This window comes from Geotrypetes seraphini, chromosome 1, assembly GCF_902459505.1.
Source record: "Geotrypetes seraphini chromosome 1, aGeoSer1.1, whole genome shotgun sequence".
NCBI lineage: Eukaryota > Metazoa > Chordata > Amphibia > Gymnophiona > Dermophiidae > Geotrypetes > Geotrypetes seraphini.
In genome coordinates, this window is record NC_047084.1 from 144,111,070 (window position 1) to 144,128,627 (window position 17,558).

Genomic DNA, 17,558 nt, shown 5'->3' on the forward strand with positions numbered 1-17,558 from the left:
ACCATATTTTGCACCAATGTCCTTCAATTTAGGCCTGTATGCCAGGAATTGCTTGCGGCGTTTAGCAGTCTCCTTTGCCAAGTCTGGAACAAACAGAAGCTTGGAGCCTTCAAATATAATCGGGCCATGCAATTTAGCATTACGCATGATCAGCATGGTCTGACTGTGGCGCAGCATGGTAACCACAATCGGCCTGGGATACCGGGAAGATTGAAGGCGCTGTTGTGGAACACGATATGCACTGTCAAATTCCAGCTTTTGAGTGTCAGAAATTTTCAGGAGCTGCGGCAGTAGGGCACCCAGGAACTCCGTAATATCGCAAGCCTCCCTCCCTTCAGCCAATCCAAGTAAACGAAAGCCATTTCTCCGGGCCTTGTTTTCAGCGTCTTCCAAAGCACGCTCCAGTAAAGGAACACGTGCAGACTGCCGACGAAGTAATTTCAGTGACTCATCGACCGCGACTGATTTCGATTCCAAAACCTCAATACGAGGAAGAACTTTAGAGAAGTCCCCTTTTAAATTCGTGAGGTCCTCCTTAATCACAGAGACATCGAGTCTAGTTTCGGAAAGGAGCTCCCTAATGCCACGGAGCTCCATTAAGATGGCCGACGTCACGTCCTCCTCCTTCTCAGCAACCTGCTTGTGCGGCGAGGCCGGTTCAGCGCTTTTGCGCTTTCCGGATTTAGGCACAGACATTGCAATCGTAAGGTCAGCCAAAATTTAGTATTTACCGTGCAGTATTATTGATGTTTTTCGAGGCACTAATAAGTGGGTCTCCGGAGCCGAAACGCTATGCTGCCATCCGTGCTCGCGCTCACTAGCGCCCCCCAAGTCTACCCACTCTAATGACCCACCCCCCAACTTCACCCCCCAAGAGATCCCACATGCCTATCCCATTTTTTCTTAAAATCTGGCACTGCTGGCTTCAATTACCTGCAGTGGAAGATCATTCCAATGATCAACCACCCTTTCGGTGAAGAAATACTTCCTGATGTCACCATGAAATTTCTCGCCCCTGATTTTCAGCAGATGCCCTCTTGTGGCCGTGGGACCTTTAAGAAAGAAGATATCATCTTCCACCTCGACACGGCCCGTGATATATTTGAACGTCTCAATCGTGTCTCCTCTCTCTCTATGTTCCTTGAGTGAGTATAGCTGCAATTTACTCAGCCTTTCCTCATACGGGAGATCCTTGAGTCCCGAGACCATCCTGGTGGCCATTCATTGAACTGACTCAACTCTCAGCACATCTTTTTGGTAATGTGGCCTCCAGAATTGTATTTGCATTCTTTGTACTTGTATTCATTGATTCTTCATTGTAACTATGTCGCTGATTGTCCAGCTCTTCTTACTGTAAACCGTCTAGAACTTCCATGGCTTTGGTGGTATATAAGAAATAAAATTATTATTATTATTATTACTTTTGACCACTCTGCTTTTAGATTGCTGGTGCAGTCCTTGCTTCTTAGCTCTCTTGACTATTGCAATATCATTTATTATGCCGGTCTCAAGAGTAACCTGCGTAGATTGCGATCAATTCAGAATACAGCTGTCAAGTTCATTTTTAACCGGAAAAAAAAAAATTGGATCGTGTTAATCCTTTTTATCGGAAACTGCACTGGCTTCCGATAGAGGCCAGGGTCGTTTTCAAATTGGGATCACTATCCCCCTCTTTCACTAAGGTGCACTAAACCGATTAGCGCACGCTAAACGCTAACGCTTCCATAGACTAACATACACGAGTTAGCATTTAGCGCCCGCTAAATCGATTAGCGCACCTTGGTAAAAGAGGGCCTATGTTACAAGGTGTTGTATAGTCTTACTGCAAATTATCTAAGGGATCGCTTTGAACCGGCTACATCAAAACGGTATATTTCAGTATACATTATTATAGCTTTGTAATTGTTAAATATTGCTTTGTTTATATTTTATGTATTTTTTAAATTAACTTTTTAAATACAATAAAATTTATTGGGGGGAGAAAAAAAAACGGTCCCATCGCCTTTTATCTAACTTTGCTTTCCCTTCTGCTAAGCAATGTCGATACAAAAATTTTTTTGATAGGTTATTCTCAGTTCAGGCAGCAATCAGAGACGAGGAATTTAATCGGTTAATAGTCAACGCTGTATCATATACACATTTCAGGAAACTTTTGAAAACCTATTTATTTGATAAATTTCTGTAATACATGATTAGGACATAATAATCTATCACTATGTACATTTCCTGAGATTGTCTCAGACTCTTAAAGCTGTGAACCGTTTTGAATAAATAAGGTTATACGGTATATAAAAGATCATATAATGTAATGTAATGTCCTATTTGAAGAATGGAATGCTGGTGGCAAAGTGAGCAGATGTGATAACTTGGATTTATCTTGGGTGTATAACAGGGGTCCGCCTCGTCAGCCATACGATGAGGGATTTTAATATAGAATACAGACTCTTGACAAAGGCCGAAACACTGTCAGTGTCGAGTCTGCAGTGGCTGTCACGAATAAAAATTGCATTTATCGATCCTGAACATGGCTGGTGACTTCTCTGCTCTGTGCCTTCTTTTGAGTAAAGTACTCCCCTGATATTCGCGGGGGTTCCGTTCCAGGAACCCCCGCGAATCTTGAAAAACCGCGAATACGGTTTTTCGTGGGGGGAGACTGAAGAGGGCAGCGGGAGGAAAATTTCATGATGACACCAGAAAGTATTTCTTCACAGAGAGAATGGTTGACCATTGGAACAAGCTTCCAGTGCAGGTGGTCGAGGCAAGTAGCGTGCCAGACTTTAAGAATAAATGGGATACCCATGTGGGATCCCTACGAGGGTCAAGATAAGGAGATTGGGTCATTAGGGCATAGACAGGGGATGGGTAAGCAGAGTGGGCAGACTTGATGGGCTGTAGCCCTTTTCTGCCGTCATCTTCTATGTTTCTATGAGAGAGCAGCCGGAGCGCCGGCGAGTGCAGGAAATCACTCGCTGTAGGCTCCGACCGCCTCATCCTGCACTAAAGTCGGGCCTTACCAATCAAGAGCTGCGTGTCAAAGCCCTGCTCTCTGCCCAAACTCTCCTGTTCCTGCTAGTTTCAAAAGCCGTGCGGGCTGCTGCCGCTCTGCCTCTCTGCGAGCCTCTGTCCCGGAGCGTCTTTAAAGAAGTGCCTTTTATTTGAACGGAGCTCGCTGCTGTCTTCTACTGCCCCTTCATCGGGGGATCCGAGGAGGAGGAGGAGGAGGAAGGGAGATCCCTGGTGTCGAGTTGGCGAAGGGGAAGAGGATGCTGCCACCGGGGATCGCCCATCCCTGCAGTGCAAGCCCGTGGTTTTAACCCGCTTTAAACCCACGGGTTAAAACCATGGGCTCGCACTGCAGGAGAAGGGTGGCAAAAAAAAGGCACACAGATGGTTCACAGTACCAACAATGATGCATCATAAAGAACATTACAACAAACATAAACAGGATAAGAGTCATAACATCAAATCCCCCCCCCCCCTTCCACTATACTCAGGACAAGAGAGGCCAGAGGTAACGGAAAGGCCCTCCGGGGCCCTGGACTCTGATGAGCCCCGAAGGAGCCACCCCCCCCCCCCGCTCCCCCCCCCCCCACACACACACTATTCCTAAGATCAAACCTGTAGCTAAATGCCAAAACCTGTCAAAACATCTCCCATCCCCCCCCCCCCCCTGGTGGTACTCTCCACCCAGCCCCACCATTGCTCTCTCATCCCTACAAACTGAGCGCCAAGTTTAGGACACCCATCGTAAAACCTCACTGCGTCCCTTTGGATGCGAGGAGTGCAGCTATGGCTCCCAAATATTCAAGAACTTCATCTTTCGCTTACGAGACCCTCCCGCATCTCTTGCCTCCCAGGTGGCCAACCGATGCAACTGGTTGCGCCGATGCCAAAACGACGGAGGGTCCCCGGGACCGTCCAACGCTGAAGACTGGACTTAGTCATCTGATTCATCGGCATTAATCTGCTATGAACTAAAAGAAGCTCCTCTTCATTTTTTTCTTCACTATGTAACTTTCCCCTTCCCTCCCCTTTACCCTCACTTTCAAGTTTGTCCTGTCTATGTTATATATGTACCCATATTTATTTTTAATACTTAATATTTTATCTTACTTTTATCTTGTTTTATATATATTGTAAACCGTCCAGATATTTGTTTGATGGTCGGTATATTAAAAAACCAATAAACTTGAAACTTGAAACTTTGGGCTGTGCCTAACTTGAAAAACACAATTCTAAAAAGAGTAGGTCACTGGCCCAAAGCGCTTACACAAAAAGTGGGCTTGGTTAGGGGTGGACAGAGTACGGGATTGGGGTTCAAGAAGGGATTAGATGATTTCCTGAAGGAAAAGGGGATAGAAGGGTATGGATAGAGGATTACTATACAGGCCCTGGACCTGATGGGCCGCCCTGTGAGTGGACTGCTGGGCGTGATGGACGTCTGACCCGGCAGACGCACTGCTTATGTTCTTATGCTTTCAAGTTAGGCACCGCTGTAAATTAAGTGCCGTTAGGCTCCGATATGGGCGTCTAACTTTAGGCCAGGGGTCTAGAAGTCCCTCCTTAAGGGCCGCAATCCAGTCGGGTTTTCAGGATTTCCCCAATGGATGTGCATGAGATCTATGTACATGCACTGCTTTCAATGCATATTCATTGGGGAAATGCTGAAAACCCGACTGGATTGCGGCCCTCAAGGAGGGACTTTGAGATCCCTGCTTTAGGCGAAGAAATTAGGGACGCCTAAATGTTGGGACGCCGAGCGCCACCTAAGCACGCTTAGGCAATGCTAAGCGCGATTCTGTAATAGGCGCACAATTTTATAGAAACGGTGCCGAAATTGACGATTAACCTTTAGGCAGACTTTATAGAAACAGGGCCACGATATTTATACCAAGGTTTTCTTGGCCTAAATGCCGATGCCTAAGTCAAAAACAGGCCCCTACGTGAAAAACGCGTTCATGATCGTGAAAAACACGTTCATGCCTACTTTGTGGGAGGAGCATTGGCCTAGGCACCTACCACAAAGTAGTAGACGCCTACCAAGTTGGCATCTACCATTGAATTAAGTCTAATCAATATCAATTACAAGGTACTAATTAAGAACATAAGAATAGCCTTACTGGGTCAGACCAGTGGTCCATTTAGCCCTCACGGTAGCCAATCCTGGTCATTAATTCCTGGCAAAAACCCAAATAGTAAGTCACTTCATTGACTTCCCATCCGTTTCTGAATACAATTTAGACAACTCTGAGTTACCTATAAATGCATGCACTCAGCTGCCCCTCACTATCTCTATGATTATTCCCTCCCCACCCCCTCCCATTGAGCTCCACCCAGCTGGTAAGTCCCTCCTTTCTATGCCCTTCTCTTCGGCGGCCAACTCCAGACTTCGCCCCTTCTGCCTTGCTACGCTATATGCTTGGAACAAGTTGCCCGAATTCCTACGTCAAGCTCCGTCTCTGGCAGTGTTCAAGGCCCAGTTAAAAGCCCACCTCTTTGAGAGTGCTTTTGACTCCTAACTCCTCTCACCTTGGGTTCTGCAGCCCCAACCCTCTATGTCATGTCTGTCCAAGTTAGAGTATAAGCTCTTCTGAGCAGGATTGTCTATAAATGTCAGCCTACCTCTTTGAGAGTGCTTTCGACTCCTAACTCATAGAAACATAGAAACATAGAAATAGACGGCAGATAAGGGCCACGGCCCATCCAGTCTGCCCACCTCAAAGACCCTCCCCTACCTTTCTTTGTGAATAGATCCCACGTGTCTGTCCCATTTGGCCTTAAAATCAGGCACGCTGCTGGCCTCAATAACCTGAAGTGGGAGACTATTCCAGCGATCAACCACCCTTTCAGTGAAAAAGAATTTCCTCATGTCCCCATGCAGTTTTCCGCCCCTAATTTTCCACGGATGCCCCCTTGTTGCCGCTGGACCCTTGAAGCAGAAGATATCTTCTTCCATCTCGATGCGGCCCGTGAGATGTTTGAATGTCTCTATCATGTCTCCCCTCTCTCTGCGCTCCTCGAGTGAGTATAGCTCACCTTGGGTTTTGCAGTATAGCTCCTCTCACCTTGGGTTTTGCAGCCCCAACCGTATATGTCATGTCTGTCTGTCCAAGTTAGATTGTAAGCTCTTCTGAGCAGGGATTGTCTATAAATGTCAGCCCACCTCTTTGATATTGCTTTCGACTCCTAACTCCTCTCACCTTGGGTTCTGCATCCCCAACCCTATATGTCGAGTCTGTCTGTCCAAGTTAGATTGTAAGCTCTTCCGAGCTGGCACTATCTATAAATGTTAGCCCACCTCTTTGAGAGTGCTTTTGACTCCTAACTCCTCTCACCTTGGGTTCTGCATCCCCAACCCTTTTATGTCATGTCTGTCTGTCCAAGTTAGATTGTAAGCTCTTCTGAGCAGGGACCATGTATAATGTCAGCCCACCTCTTTGAGAGTGCTTTTGACCCCTAACTCCTCTCACCTTGGGTTCTGCATCCCCAACCTTCTATGTCATGTCTGTCTAAGTTAGAGTGTAAGCTCTTCTGAGCAGGGACCGTTTATAAATGTCAAAATGTACAACGCTGCGTGCCTTTAAGTGATAAATAGTGGTAGTAATAATAGTAGCAACATTCCAATTATCAGTGCCAAATTAGCCTATTAATTAATTAAGATAGGTACGCTGAGGTAGATGCTTAACTTTAGGGGATAATTTTTTTTCTTTTCAAGATACAAACGAGGGACCTGATTTTCTAATGGATTTTTTTTTTTTTGTATCAATGGAATGAGAAAAAAAAAAACGTACCCCCTGATTTAATAAGGTGCGCTATGCGTTTTAGAGCGCGTCTAGCGCACACTAAATCTACGCACGCGCTAAACGCTAATGCCTCCGTAGGCTAACATGCACGCGTTAGCGTTTAGCGCATGGTTAGCACGTGCTCAAATGCTTAGCGCACCACAGTGCAAGAAGCCCTCAGTCAAGGCGATCCGGGAGCTCCAGTGTTGAAAATAATGGCTTGGCGTGCTGAAACAAAGTAGGAAGTGCTTACTTTTCCGGATCTCTCACTTCTTCAGTAACAAAGTTGAGGTAAAACCTGAGGACAAATGAACAGTAATTAGTATATTATGCACGTGGTGCGAGAGAGTGGCCTACTTTTCCAGAAGGAGCGCAGCTGCACATCTGCATTCAACGCGGTACCTCTACGGACAGATGTACAACAAGTGGAACAATAAGATTAGTAGCAGTCCAGTCCCCTATACAAATCGAGGGTGACGGGTCAAAAGCGCGCGAGGACAAAGGCGCGCAGACAACTGAGCGCAGGTCTTGATCGTGCCAAAGAAAACCCGTATTTTAAAGGGTTCTGATGGGGGTTGTGGGGGGGGAGGGATCGCGCTGCCTCAAGCTGCCATGTTGGGGGGGAGTGGGGGGTGTAACCCCCCCCCCCACACATTATACTGAAAACTTAACTTTTTCCCTAAAAAACAGGGAAAAAGTTAAGTTTCCAATATAATGAGGGGGGTTACAACCCTCCCAAACCCCCCACCACGCCAGCGCGATCTCTATTAAGTAAAGTGGGGGGGGTTGGACCCCTTTAAAATAAGTCCTGCGCTCAGTTGTCTGCGCTCGGTTGTCGGCGCGCGCTTTTGACTATGAACCGAAATCAAAGGTGCGCTAGCCGATTTAGCGTGCCGCTAAATGCTACGATGCTCATAGGAATATAAAAGCGAGTCATTCTCCAAAAAAACGCTCATGCAAATGAGGTTGGCGGACAGTAGCGAAGACTTGCCAAATTTGCATGTGCCCATCGCACAAAAAAACCACAACAACAGGAGAGATGCCCAATGTCTGCCACTGCCAAATAACCCTCCCCCCAACTCCTCTCGGTAGCGGGAGAGATGCGCAATCTCTCCCGCCCAACCGACACCCCCAATTTAATTATTTTATTTATTTATTTATTTGGATTTTTATCCCGTCCTCCCAGTAGCTCAGAACGGTCTACAAATGAACATACACAGTGGAGAGTAACTAGACATATAAGTAATACAACAGGTTTAGTGATTGGATTTATAGATTTTGGAGAGAATTTAATACAGGGAGAGTATAGCAGAAAGAGAGAAGGGGGAAATACAGTAGTTTAGTTTAAGGAAAGTTATATGCGTTTAGGTACAATTTGTTAGTGGAGATAGTAAGAGAGGGTTATACTGGAGTTTGGGAAGGAGATAGGAGAGTGGAGGGGTGGGGCGTAAGGGGGGGAGAAGACAGAAGAGATCTTTAGTTGAAGAGGAGGGTCTTTACCGATTTACGGAATGTTAATAATGAGTTCTGTTGTCTAAGTTGGGGGGGGAGTTGGTTCCAGAGTTGTGTGCCAACTCCCCTTGGCACACAACTCCCTCCCTGTGCCTCTGAAGACCCCTCCCCCTTACCTTATTTTCAGATGGCTTGCCAGAGGGATGCCTACTTCCTCCGGCCAGCTGGTCCATCTCTTCAAAATGGCGGGCCTTCTCCTCCATGGTACAACCTGGGATGCACCAGGGAGGAGCCTAAGACTCTGATTGGCCAAGATGCATAAGGCCCCACCCATATGCAACAGTGGCCAGTGTTTCATCCAGCTGCATCAGGGTAGATCAGTGGTCTCAAACTCAAGGCCCGGGGGCCACAAACAGACCGCCAGGTACTATTTTCAGGCCCTCAGTATTATAAACAATGATTCTTTTTGGAAATCTTGTGCCTTAAGTGGCCGGCGGTCGCATTCTGGAATGTTGCCCACCTCACTGCTGTAACCTCACACAAACGCTTTCCTGCATCTGTACACAATTGTCCTTTCCACTCCACCTCACAATCACCTACAGACGCAGGAAAGCGCTTGCGGGTGAGGTTACAGCAGTGAGGCGGGCAACGTTGCAGAACGTCAGGTAACCACCGGAGGCAGTGCAGCTTGTGCGTGTGTCCGGTGCTGGAGGAGGTGAGAGCTGAAGGGGGTTGCGGACGCGACCACCGGACACTTAAGGCACAAGTTTTCCACAAAGAATCATTCTTTATAATACCGAGGGCCTCAAAATAGTTGGTCCAAAATCTTGTCTCTTGCAGTTGATACTTTGATAGTTTTTCACTTTCTGCATGTTGCACTCCTTTCAGCTGCATATAGCTGAAATTATCAGAAGCAATTAAGGAAAGATTTATAAACTATAACGAGTTTTACCTCATGCAAAATTGTCATTTCTTTCATAAGATATTAACTATTTTTTCTGAGGCCCTCCAAGTACCGACAAATCAAAAATGTGGCCCTGCAAAGGGTTTGAGTTTAAGACCACTGGCTTAACTGTATCCATGACATCCTGTTTGTCTTTGGGAAGCAAAGCTGAGATTGTGATGTCATAATGCCTCATTCCACCAATAAGAGCCAACCTCATCAGTGATGTCACAATGGCTTGATTGTCCTGTTCTTCCCTCTGCCCTCCAACCCAGCCAGCGGATTAACCGTTCCCCTTAACTCAGTGGTCTCAAACTCTTTAATAAGACATTAACTATTTTTCCTGAGGCCCTCCAAGTGCCGACAAATCCAAAATGTGACCCTGCAAAGGGTTTGAGTTTGAGACCGCTGGGTAAAAGAACTTCAAATAGGTATACAACTTCCACAATGCATAGAACCCCATAAAATTAGTTATGGGGGGGGTCCTTACATGCTAATAATAGCGAACACCAACCCCCCTCTTTTACAAAGGCACGTTAAGCGTTTTAGCGCGTGCTGATTTAGCACGCGCTATTCGGTTTAGCGTGTGCTAAACGCTAGCACGCCCGTTATAGTCTATGGATGTGTTAAATCAACGCGTGCGCTCGCCACTAACGTGTCCACAGGATAGCATGCATGCGTTAGCGTGTAGCACGCGCTAAAAAGCTTAGCGCACCTTTGTAAAAGAGGGGGGGTCTGTCTTTCACGTACCCCCCAAAGGAAAAAAAAATCACACAAAGTAATGTTTGGTGATCTTGGGGGCCACTTGAAGAACACTTGGTCATTTTGGCGCGTTGCATTGTCCGAAGGTTGTAACTTCTGCACCAATTGCAGCTTCTAAGGGCGAAAGTGCAAGCGACTGTGTAAGATCTCGCTAACCGTGCCTTTTGGGACTTGTATTTTCTGTCTTCTTATTTATAATAATAATAATAATAATAACTTTATTTTTCTATACCGCCATAGTCAGACGACTTCTAGGCGGTTCACATCGAAAGAAGGCTGGACATTCAGCGCATTACAAATGCATGAGGGGGAATGTTACAGAAGAAAACGGGAGGAAGGGGAGGAAAAGTAAGAGGGGTTGTAAGGGGAGGGAAGTGAGAGGGGTTGAAAGGGGGAGGGAAAGTGAGAGGGGTAGGAATTGCAATCATATTACAATCAGTTTTAATTATTTCTATATATTATCATATCATCAACAGGGGGCCGTTTTCAGACTTTCTGGACTGACACAAAGCCTATGGCCTTTGCATCACATTTGAAACAGAAAGCAGAAAGATACTTTCCCCTTGCAGCTTATCAAAGGTACGATGTATCCGTCAACATTTGCACCCGCTTTTTATGTAGAAAGATATTCTTGAGAAAAACACACTAATAGAGGGCCATTTACTAAACTATTGTAAGATTTGAAGCATTGGCGTAGCTAGGACTGAATGGGCCCTGGGCATAAAAATGAAGATCCCAGCCCCCATCTCGCTGAATGGAATAAAGGGCAGGTGGAACCCCTTCAGAGCTCCAGTAACCAAACACAAACGCATTCCAGACCTCTGTAGAAAACCTGTGATAATAAAGCAGCTCTAATATCCAGGACTCAAAAAGCAACAGCCCTACCTTTAAAAAATGCAACTACCTATACTACCAATATGAAGTCAGTCTGCTACAGATCCTGCCTTCTTTCCAGGACTACCTGCCCTTTTGACTTTTCGTCTGCTTTTATAATTTCTATTCGGCATATCCTACAATTCTATGCGGAATACGAATTATTCAGGTACTCAAGCATTTTCCCTAACTGTCCCGGTGGGCTCCCACTCTATCTAATGTACCTGGGGCAATGGGGATTAAGTGACTTGTCCAAGGAGCAGTGCGGGATTTGCACCCACAACTTCAGGGGACCAAGGCTATAGCTGTAGCCTCTCCACCACACACGCACTTGCTTCTCTCCTTATCCACCGTCCATCTTCCCTCTGCGTCCCTCTTCTGTCCTGCCCTGCCTCCATCCTTCCCCCATGTTTAACATCCGTCCTCTCCCATCCCTATCCCTCCCCTGTGTCCAACATCAACCCTCAGTGTCCCTGTTCTCTATGCAGCAAAAGAGATCAAAGGTGTGGACCTGGCTGTGAGCAGATGCAGAGCAGGCAAAGAGCAGGGACCAAGGGCTCCTTTTACTAAAGTGCGCTAAGGCTTCAACTCACGGAATAGCGCGCGCTAGACCTTAACGCCAGCATTGAGTTCTAGAAGCGTAGCGCGCGCGGTAATTTCCTGCGTGCACTAAAAACGCTAGCGCAACTTAGAAAAAAAGGAGCTCCAAGTCTACCAAGCGATGAAAGCACTAAAACCTTTACGCAAAAGAAACAGGACTGCAAGGCCCAAAGTGGCCATGTGTTATCTGAAGACAGGCTGCATCAGAAACTCAAAATTGTTAAAAACAAACCAACAAACCCATAATTCAAGAATATGTATTGCATATGTACTCATATGTAATCCGCTTTCAAGCTAGCACAAACGTTATGTTTTGCTTGACTCGGTTGCAAGCATTCAAACCACCCCTGCGCTTCATTCCACGCTCTCACGTCCGCTGAGTAACACCTTGATAATAATAATAATAATAACAGTTTATATACCGCAATACCGTTAAGTTCTATGCGGTTTACAATAGATTAAGCGAGGTACAAATTGATTGAATTTAAGAGGGGGGAAGAGGAGAGTTAATAGGACCGGAAATGCGTTGTTGAGGAGAAAGAGATTAATAGGACAAAGGAAACACTATGGAGGAGAAAGAAGATGAGTGGGTCAGTTGTCTAGATACTTTAGGAACAGTTGAGTTTTTAGACTTTTTCTGAATTCCTCATAAGTAGTGGGCAAAAGCAGTTGATCTACCGTAGGTCTTTACCCCACAATGCTGCTTGATATGAAAGAAGGTGTTCATGGTGTTTTTTCAGTTTACAACCTTTAACTGGGGGGGAAACAAAGTAGGATGAGAGCTTCTCTTGTGTCTGTTGGCAGAGAAGGAGAAAAGGTCAATTATGTATTTAGGGGTAAGTCCGTTTAGCGCTTTAAAGCAGAAGCAGGCGAATTTAAACTTTATGCGTGCTTCCATCGGTAGCCAATGTAACTGATGGTAGTAGGGTGATACATGATCGAATTTCTTTAGTCTGAAGATTAATCTGACCTTAACAGGTGTGCAGGCCAGTCTGTGTGCAAAACTTTTTTTTCGTTTCAATCGCCCTCACCTGTTTGGTAAGTAAACTGAATGGCCTACACAAGGCAACAAATAGTTTGCCTGGTAAACAGGACTAATGAGTGCTAACGAGTTGCGAAGGGGACCTCGATTTTAATGTCCAGCGCTAGTACGAAGCTACAACAGCAAAAGCCCGTAACGAGGTTTCAGGAGAAGCGGGCTGCCAGCAGCAAAGATAAATCACAGCAGCAAATGAGCTGGTTATTTCCTTCTCTTTTAATGAACAGAAGTACAGTATCAAATAGAATAGGGTTCCCAGATTTTCCGCCCCATTCCGCCCCAGCACCGCCACCAAACCTCTTGTCCTCGAGCTCAGAGTCGCATCTGGAGGGCCTCCGAGCATTTTGTGGTCCGCTGTCACTGTGTTGCATCAGTGCATGTGCAAATGCCCTCCAGACGCGGCCCCCCCCCCCCCCAAGCTCAAAGCTTTTTAAAACCCGCGAGAGGCACGTCCTGTAGGCAGTCAGCCGGAGCCAGAGCCTCTCCTCCTCCCCAGTGTGCCGTGGCACACCTGAAATCTCAGGACACACACTAGTGTGCCACGGCACACAGTTTGTGATACACTGTTGTAACATAACATAACATTATAATTATAGACCACATTACCAAAAAGTTCTACGCAATTTACAAAAGATTATAAAAACAAAAGGAATTGACCCCAAAATATCCACAAAGAAGAAAATCCAGAGAAAACCCAAAAAAAAACCTCTGTGGAGTGACGATGTTCCTAAATGGACTTTATTTGAAAGTGTCAAAGTTCCAAAGGTACACTGAAATCATCCACATAAAATAATTCCATCCACATAAAAATAAATCATCCAATAAGAGCCTTAAAGGACTTAGTCCGCTAGGGATACAGGACCCAACACGGTCCGCGTTTCGACAAAAAGTCTTCGATAAAGGTGAATACGTGGGAAACCCTTTCCATTGCAAATGCAAGCAGTGTCTCACTTCCGGCTCACCACACAATTGTTTCCCACGTACTCACCTTTATAGGACCCCCAGGGACCCTGAAGAAGACTTTTTGTCGAAATGCGGACCGTGTTGAGTCCTGTATCCCTAGCGGACCAGGTCCTTTAAGGCTCTTATGTGGATGATTTATTTTTATGTGGATGAAATTATTTTATGTGGATGATTTCAGTGTACCTTTGGAACTTTGACACTTTCTAATAAAGTCCATTTAGGAACATCGTCACTCCACAGAGTTTTTTGGTTGTTTTTTTTTTATTTTCTTACAAAAGATTATAAACATTAAACATAATCGTAGACCTTAAGGACCCAGGTTGCCCACCCCTAAGGCATCTCCTCGCTTGTTTTAAGCATAGAAGTAATGATCTGAAAGAGTGTCAATAACATTAATATTATCATTTTAAAACTATTCAAGCAGCAGTTAGAGCTCTTAGGACTCACCATCCAGCATAGGCGTACATTCCAGAATAGAACGCAAGAGGTAATCCCATAAAACTGATATCCTTTCCAACAAAAGCATCTTTAAAGTGGTGAGTTTCTCCTGCAAGACAGAAATACCTTTTCAGTACATAAAAGTAACATATTCAGTTACGCTTAATGGGACATATAACCAATGAAATCAAACCAATGAAACTAGAAACATGGAGGGCCATTTTCGATAGGACGTTTCCCACAAGATGTTCACAATTCGGGACAGGGAAGCGTCCATTTTCAAAACCGCTAGAGGTCCAAAATTTTTTTGGGGGAAAATCATCTACTCAGATGTCTTGGCCATCAGGAAGTCCAGCCTTAGGACGCCTAACATTGTTTGCCATTTTCAACCACAGAAACTTTCAAGTTCAAAATGTCAAAATCCAGATAATTTGGACGTGGGAGGGACCTACCGGTAATATTGCAATCGACTGGCCACACAAACATTCCAACAAGCAGTGGGGCTGCTGTGAACTTCACATAAAGGGTACCAGATGAACATCTCCCCAGAACCCCCTTCTAAGGTATGGTGAGCCCTCCAAAATTCCTTCCAGAACCTATTAGACCAACCTGTCTACCACCTCAATAGCCCTAATGGCTGCAGGTAGCAACTATATGGCTGTATAGTGGGATTTTGGTGTTTGGGTGGCCTCACACTTTCAACCATAAAAGGGCCTCCTCTCTATGGCTCACTAGCCCACTCACCAGCTACTTAAGACACCAATGTGATGTTCTACTAGGCTTTTCCATACCAGGTGCTGCTGTTCTAGAGATGGGTATATACTGCTTCATTCAGATTTTGGGGGGGTTAGGAAGGAGTCAGTGACCTATGGAGAAGTGGGGGGAGGCATTACTTAATCCCCCCAGTTCTCTGTCTGGATTCGCGGGGTATAGGGGCAGAGCCGGACCGCAAATGGCGAAAAACCGCGAATATCCGGCTCTGACCCACCCCCGCCTCCCTCCCGCCTTCCCGGCCTTACCTGGTGGTCTAGCGGGCTTTCGGGGCAGGAGCGATCTTCCTACGCTCCTGCCCCGTGCAGATCGCCATTAGGAAACGGCTGCTGTGAATTCCCCCACATTATAGAGAAAACAGAACTTTTCCCGAAAAAAATCAGAAAAAGTTCCGTTTTCGCTATAATGGAGGTTTCCAACCCCCCGCACCCCCCCTCCAACAGCAGCGCGAACACTAACCAATAAAGTGGGGGGTTTCCACCCCAAACCCCCCCCCCCCCGTCGGAGCTCTTTAAAAATTACTTTTTCCCCCCGCGAGCTTCTATCTTGCGCCGAATTGTCAGCGCGCTGACGTCTTGCGCTCTACTGTCTATGAACCAGTAGATTAGGCCTAACTCGCATGCCTAGTGGTACCTAAGTTTACCACGCCTTTTCAGGTAGGCATCGGAGAGCGCCTCGACTTTTAATGGCGTGATCAATTACCATGCTGTTTAACCCATTAGAAAACAATCACGTTAGGCTTGGATTTAAGTTAAATGTCGCTAGGCGTCCACAATTAGGATGCTTAACCTAAGTGCCGCTTATAGAATCAGGCCCAGGAAGTTTAGGTTAAACAAGCTGGCCCTGATTAGAAGACTTTGGGCTAGATTCACTAAGGACTCCGATCGTGTCACAACCACTTTGTGATCACTTAGCTACCCCGACCTGATTCGCTAACCTTACTCCCGATCAGATCTGCGCTCGATCCGATCCACACATGCAAATATAGGCAGCGATTTACTAAAAAAAAAAAAAAAATGAGGGACACCGACTGGGCTGGCTGATCAAAAAATAAGCAACTACTGAGGACCAGTCACTCAGGTCTATTCCGACTGCCCTGCTCTCTGCCTCGACTCTCCTCTTGCCACCCTGCTCTCTACCCCGACTATCCTGCCCTTCCCTGCAGTGCAAACCCGTGGTTTTAACCCGCGAAGTAAAAAAGGCTAAAAAAAAATTCAAAAGCTCTGTAAGCATGTGCAGACCATCTACAGGCAAAGAAGATGGTTTGCGCATGGGTCAGGATCGCTGTTCAGCGATCCGTGCGGTCGGTCGGGGGCGTGATTCCGATCGCCCCCCATTTGCACATGATTGCATCATGAATCGGGCGGCCGGCAACCTCATGGATCGGATCGCTAACAGATCGGATCGGATCCGTGAGGTTAGTGAATCTGGCCCTCTTCTTGTTAATGTTAGCAGAGGGTTTAAGGCAGGGCTAGGGAACTCCGGTCCTCGAGAGCCGTATTCCATTCGGGTTTTCAGGATTTCCGCATTGAAAGCAGTGCATGCACATAGATCTCATGCATATTCATTGGGGGAATCCTGAAAACCCGACTGGAATACGGCTCTCGAGGACCGGAGTTCCCTACCCCTGGTTTAAGGGGATAGAGGAATATAAGTGTGTGGGGAAAAGGAGTTTGCTTTTCGGTTCACAGGACATACCTTTAATTAGCTGTATAACTCCGGGGACTATAATTATCAAAATTGCTGCAAGCTTGCAAAAGGTTAAAATAATCTGGATCCGGGCACTCCAGCTGACGCTCAGACTATTCAGCACCATTACTGCAGCTGAAATTAGATGAAAGAGAATAAATGGTAAGCAAAAATAAAACACTTCTCATGCAGAAATATTAAATACAGGGCCTGATAATCAAAATGGTTTAACTCGGTTATAAGGGAAAACACCCTCCAGGGATTCAAGAGAAGGTTGGGCAAGTTCCTGCTGGACCAGAACGAACGCAGGTAGGGCTGGTTTCGGTTATCGCACTGGTCTTTGACCTGGGGGTTGCCGCGTGAGCGGACTGCTGGTCTGACCCAGCAGTGGCAATTCTTATGTTCTTATGGGCAGAGGAGGCCCTGCTTGGATAAATCAAGCTGAGCAGGTCGACGAATTTAACCCAGTAGCACTGCTGAATATCGACCCGAAAAAGAAACAAACTGTGGAAAAACACAGTGTTTTTGACTCTCCTTCATTTCTTCAACATATCTTCAAGCAATAATTGATCCACATTGATCGTATTAAAATTTAATGGACCCGACACGGGCCATGTTTCGGCTAACACGCCTTCCTCAAGGGTCCAGTTGTTAATTTGTTGGTATTCTGGAGTTGATTTTCAGATCTTGAAGAGCCAATGTGGAGGACAGGACAAGAGCTGAACACTAATGCAGTGAAACCTGGACCCTTGAGGAAGGCTTGTTAGCCGAAACACGGCCTGTGTCGGGTCCGTTAGATTTTAATACGATCAATGGGGACAAAATTTCATAGTAACATAGTAACATAGTAGATGACGGCAGATAAAGACCCGAATGGTCCATCCAGTCTGCCCAACCTGATTCAATTTAAATTATTATTTTATTTTTTTTTTCTTCTTAGCTATTTCTGGGCAAGAATCCAAAGCTTTACCCGGTACTGTGCTTGGGTTCCAACTGCCGAAATCTCTGTCAAGACTTACTCCAGCCCATCTACACCCTCCCAGCCATTGAAGCCCTCCCCTGCCCAACCTCCTCCAAATGGCCATGCACAGACACAGACCGTACAAGTCTGCCCAGTACTGGCCTTAGTTCAATATTTAATATTATTTTCTGATTCTAAATCCTCTGTGTTCATCCCACGCTTCTTTGAACTCAGTCACAGTTTTACTCTCCACCACCTCTCTCGGGAGCGCATTCCAGGCATCCA

At 46.0% G+C, this 17,558-nt stretch overlaps 1 protein-coding gene across 1 annotated transcript in view; it reads right to left on the reverse strand.

Moving 5' to 3' along the window:
• SLC7A11 (solute carrier family 7 member 11) overlaps positions 1-17,558 on the reverse strand; it is a 156,575-nt gene that overhangs the window by 98,797 nt on the left and 40,220 nt on the right. The window contains exons 4-6 of the mRNA XM_033939248.1: positions 16,322-16,447; positions 13,862-13,961; positions 7,036-7,080 (exon numbers count right to left, since the gene is read on the reverse strand). Of these exons, the coding sequence (XP_033795139.1) occupies positions 7,036-7,080; positions 13,862-13,961; positions 16,322-16,447 (271 nt within the window). The remainder of the gene's footprint in view (positions 1-7,035; positions 7,081-13,861; positions 13,962-16,321; positions 16,448-17,558) is intronic.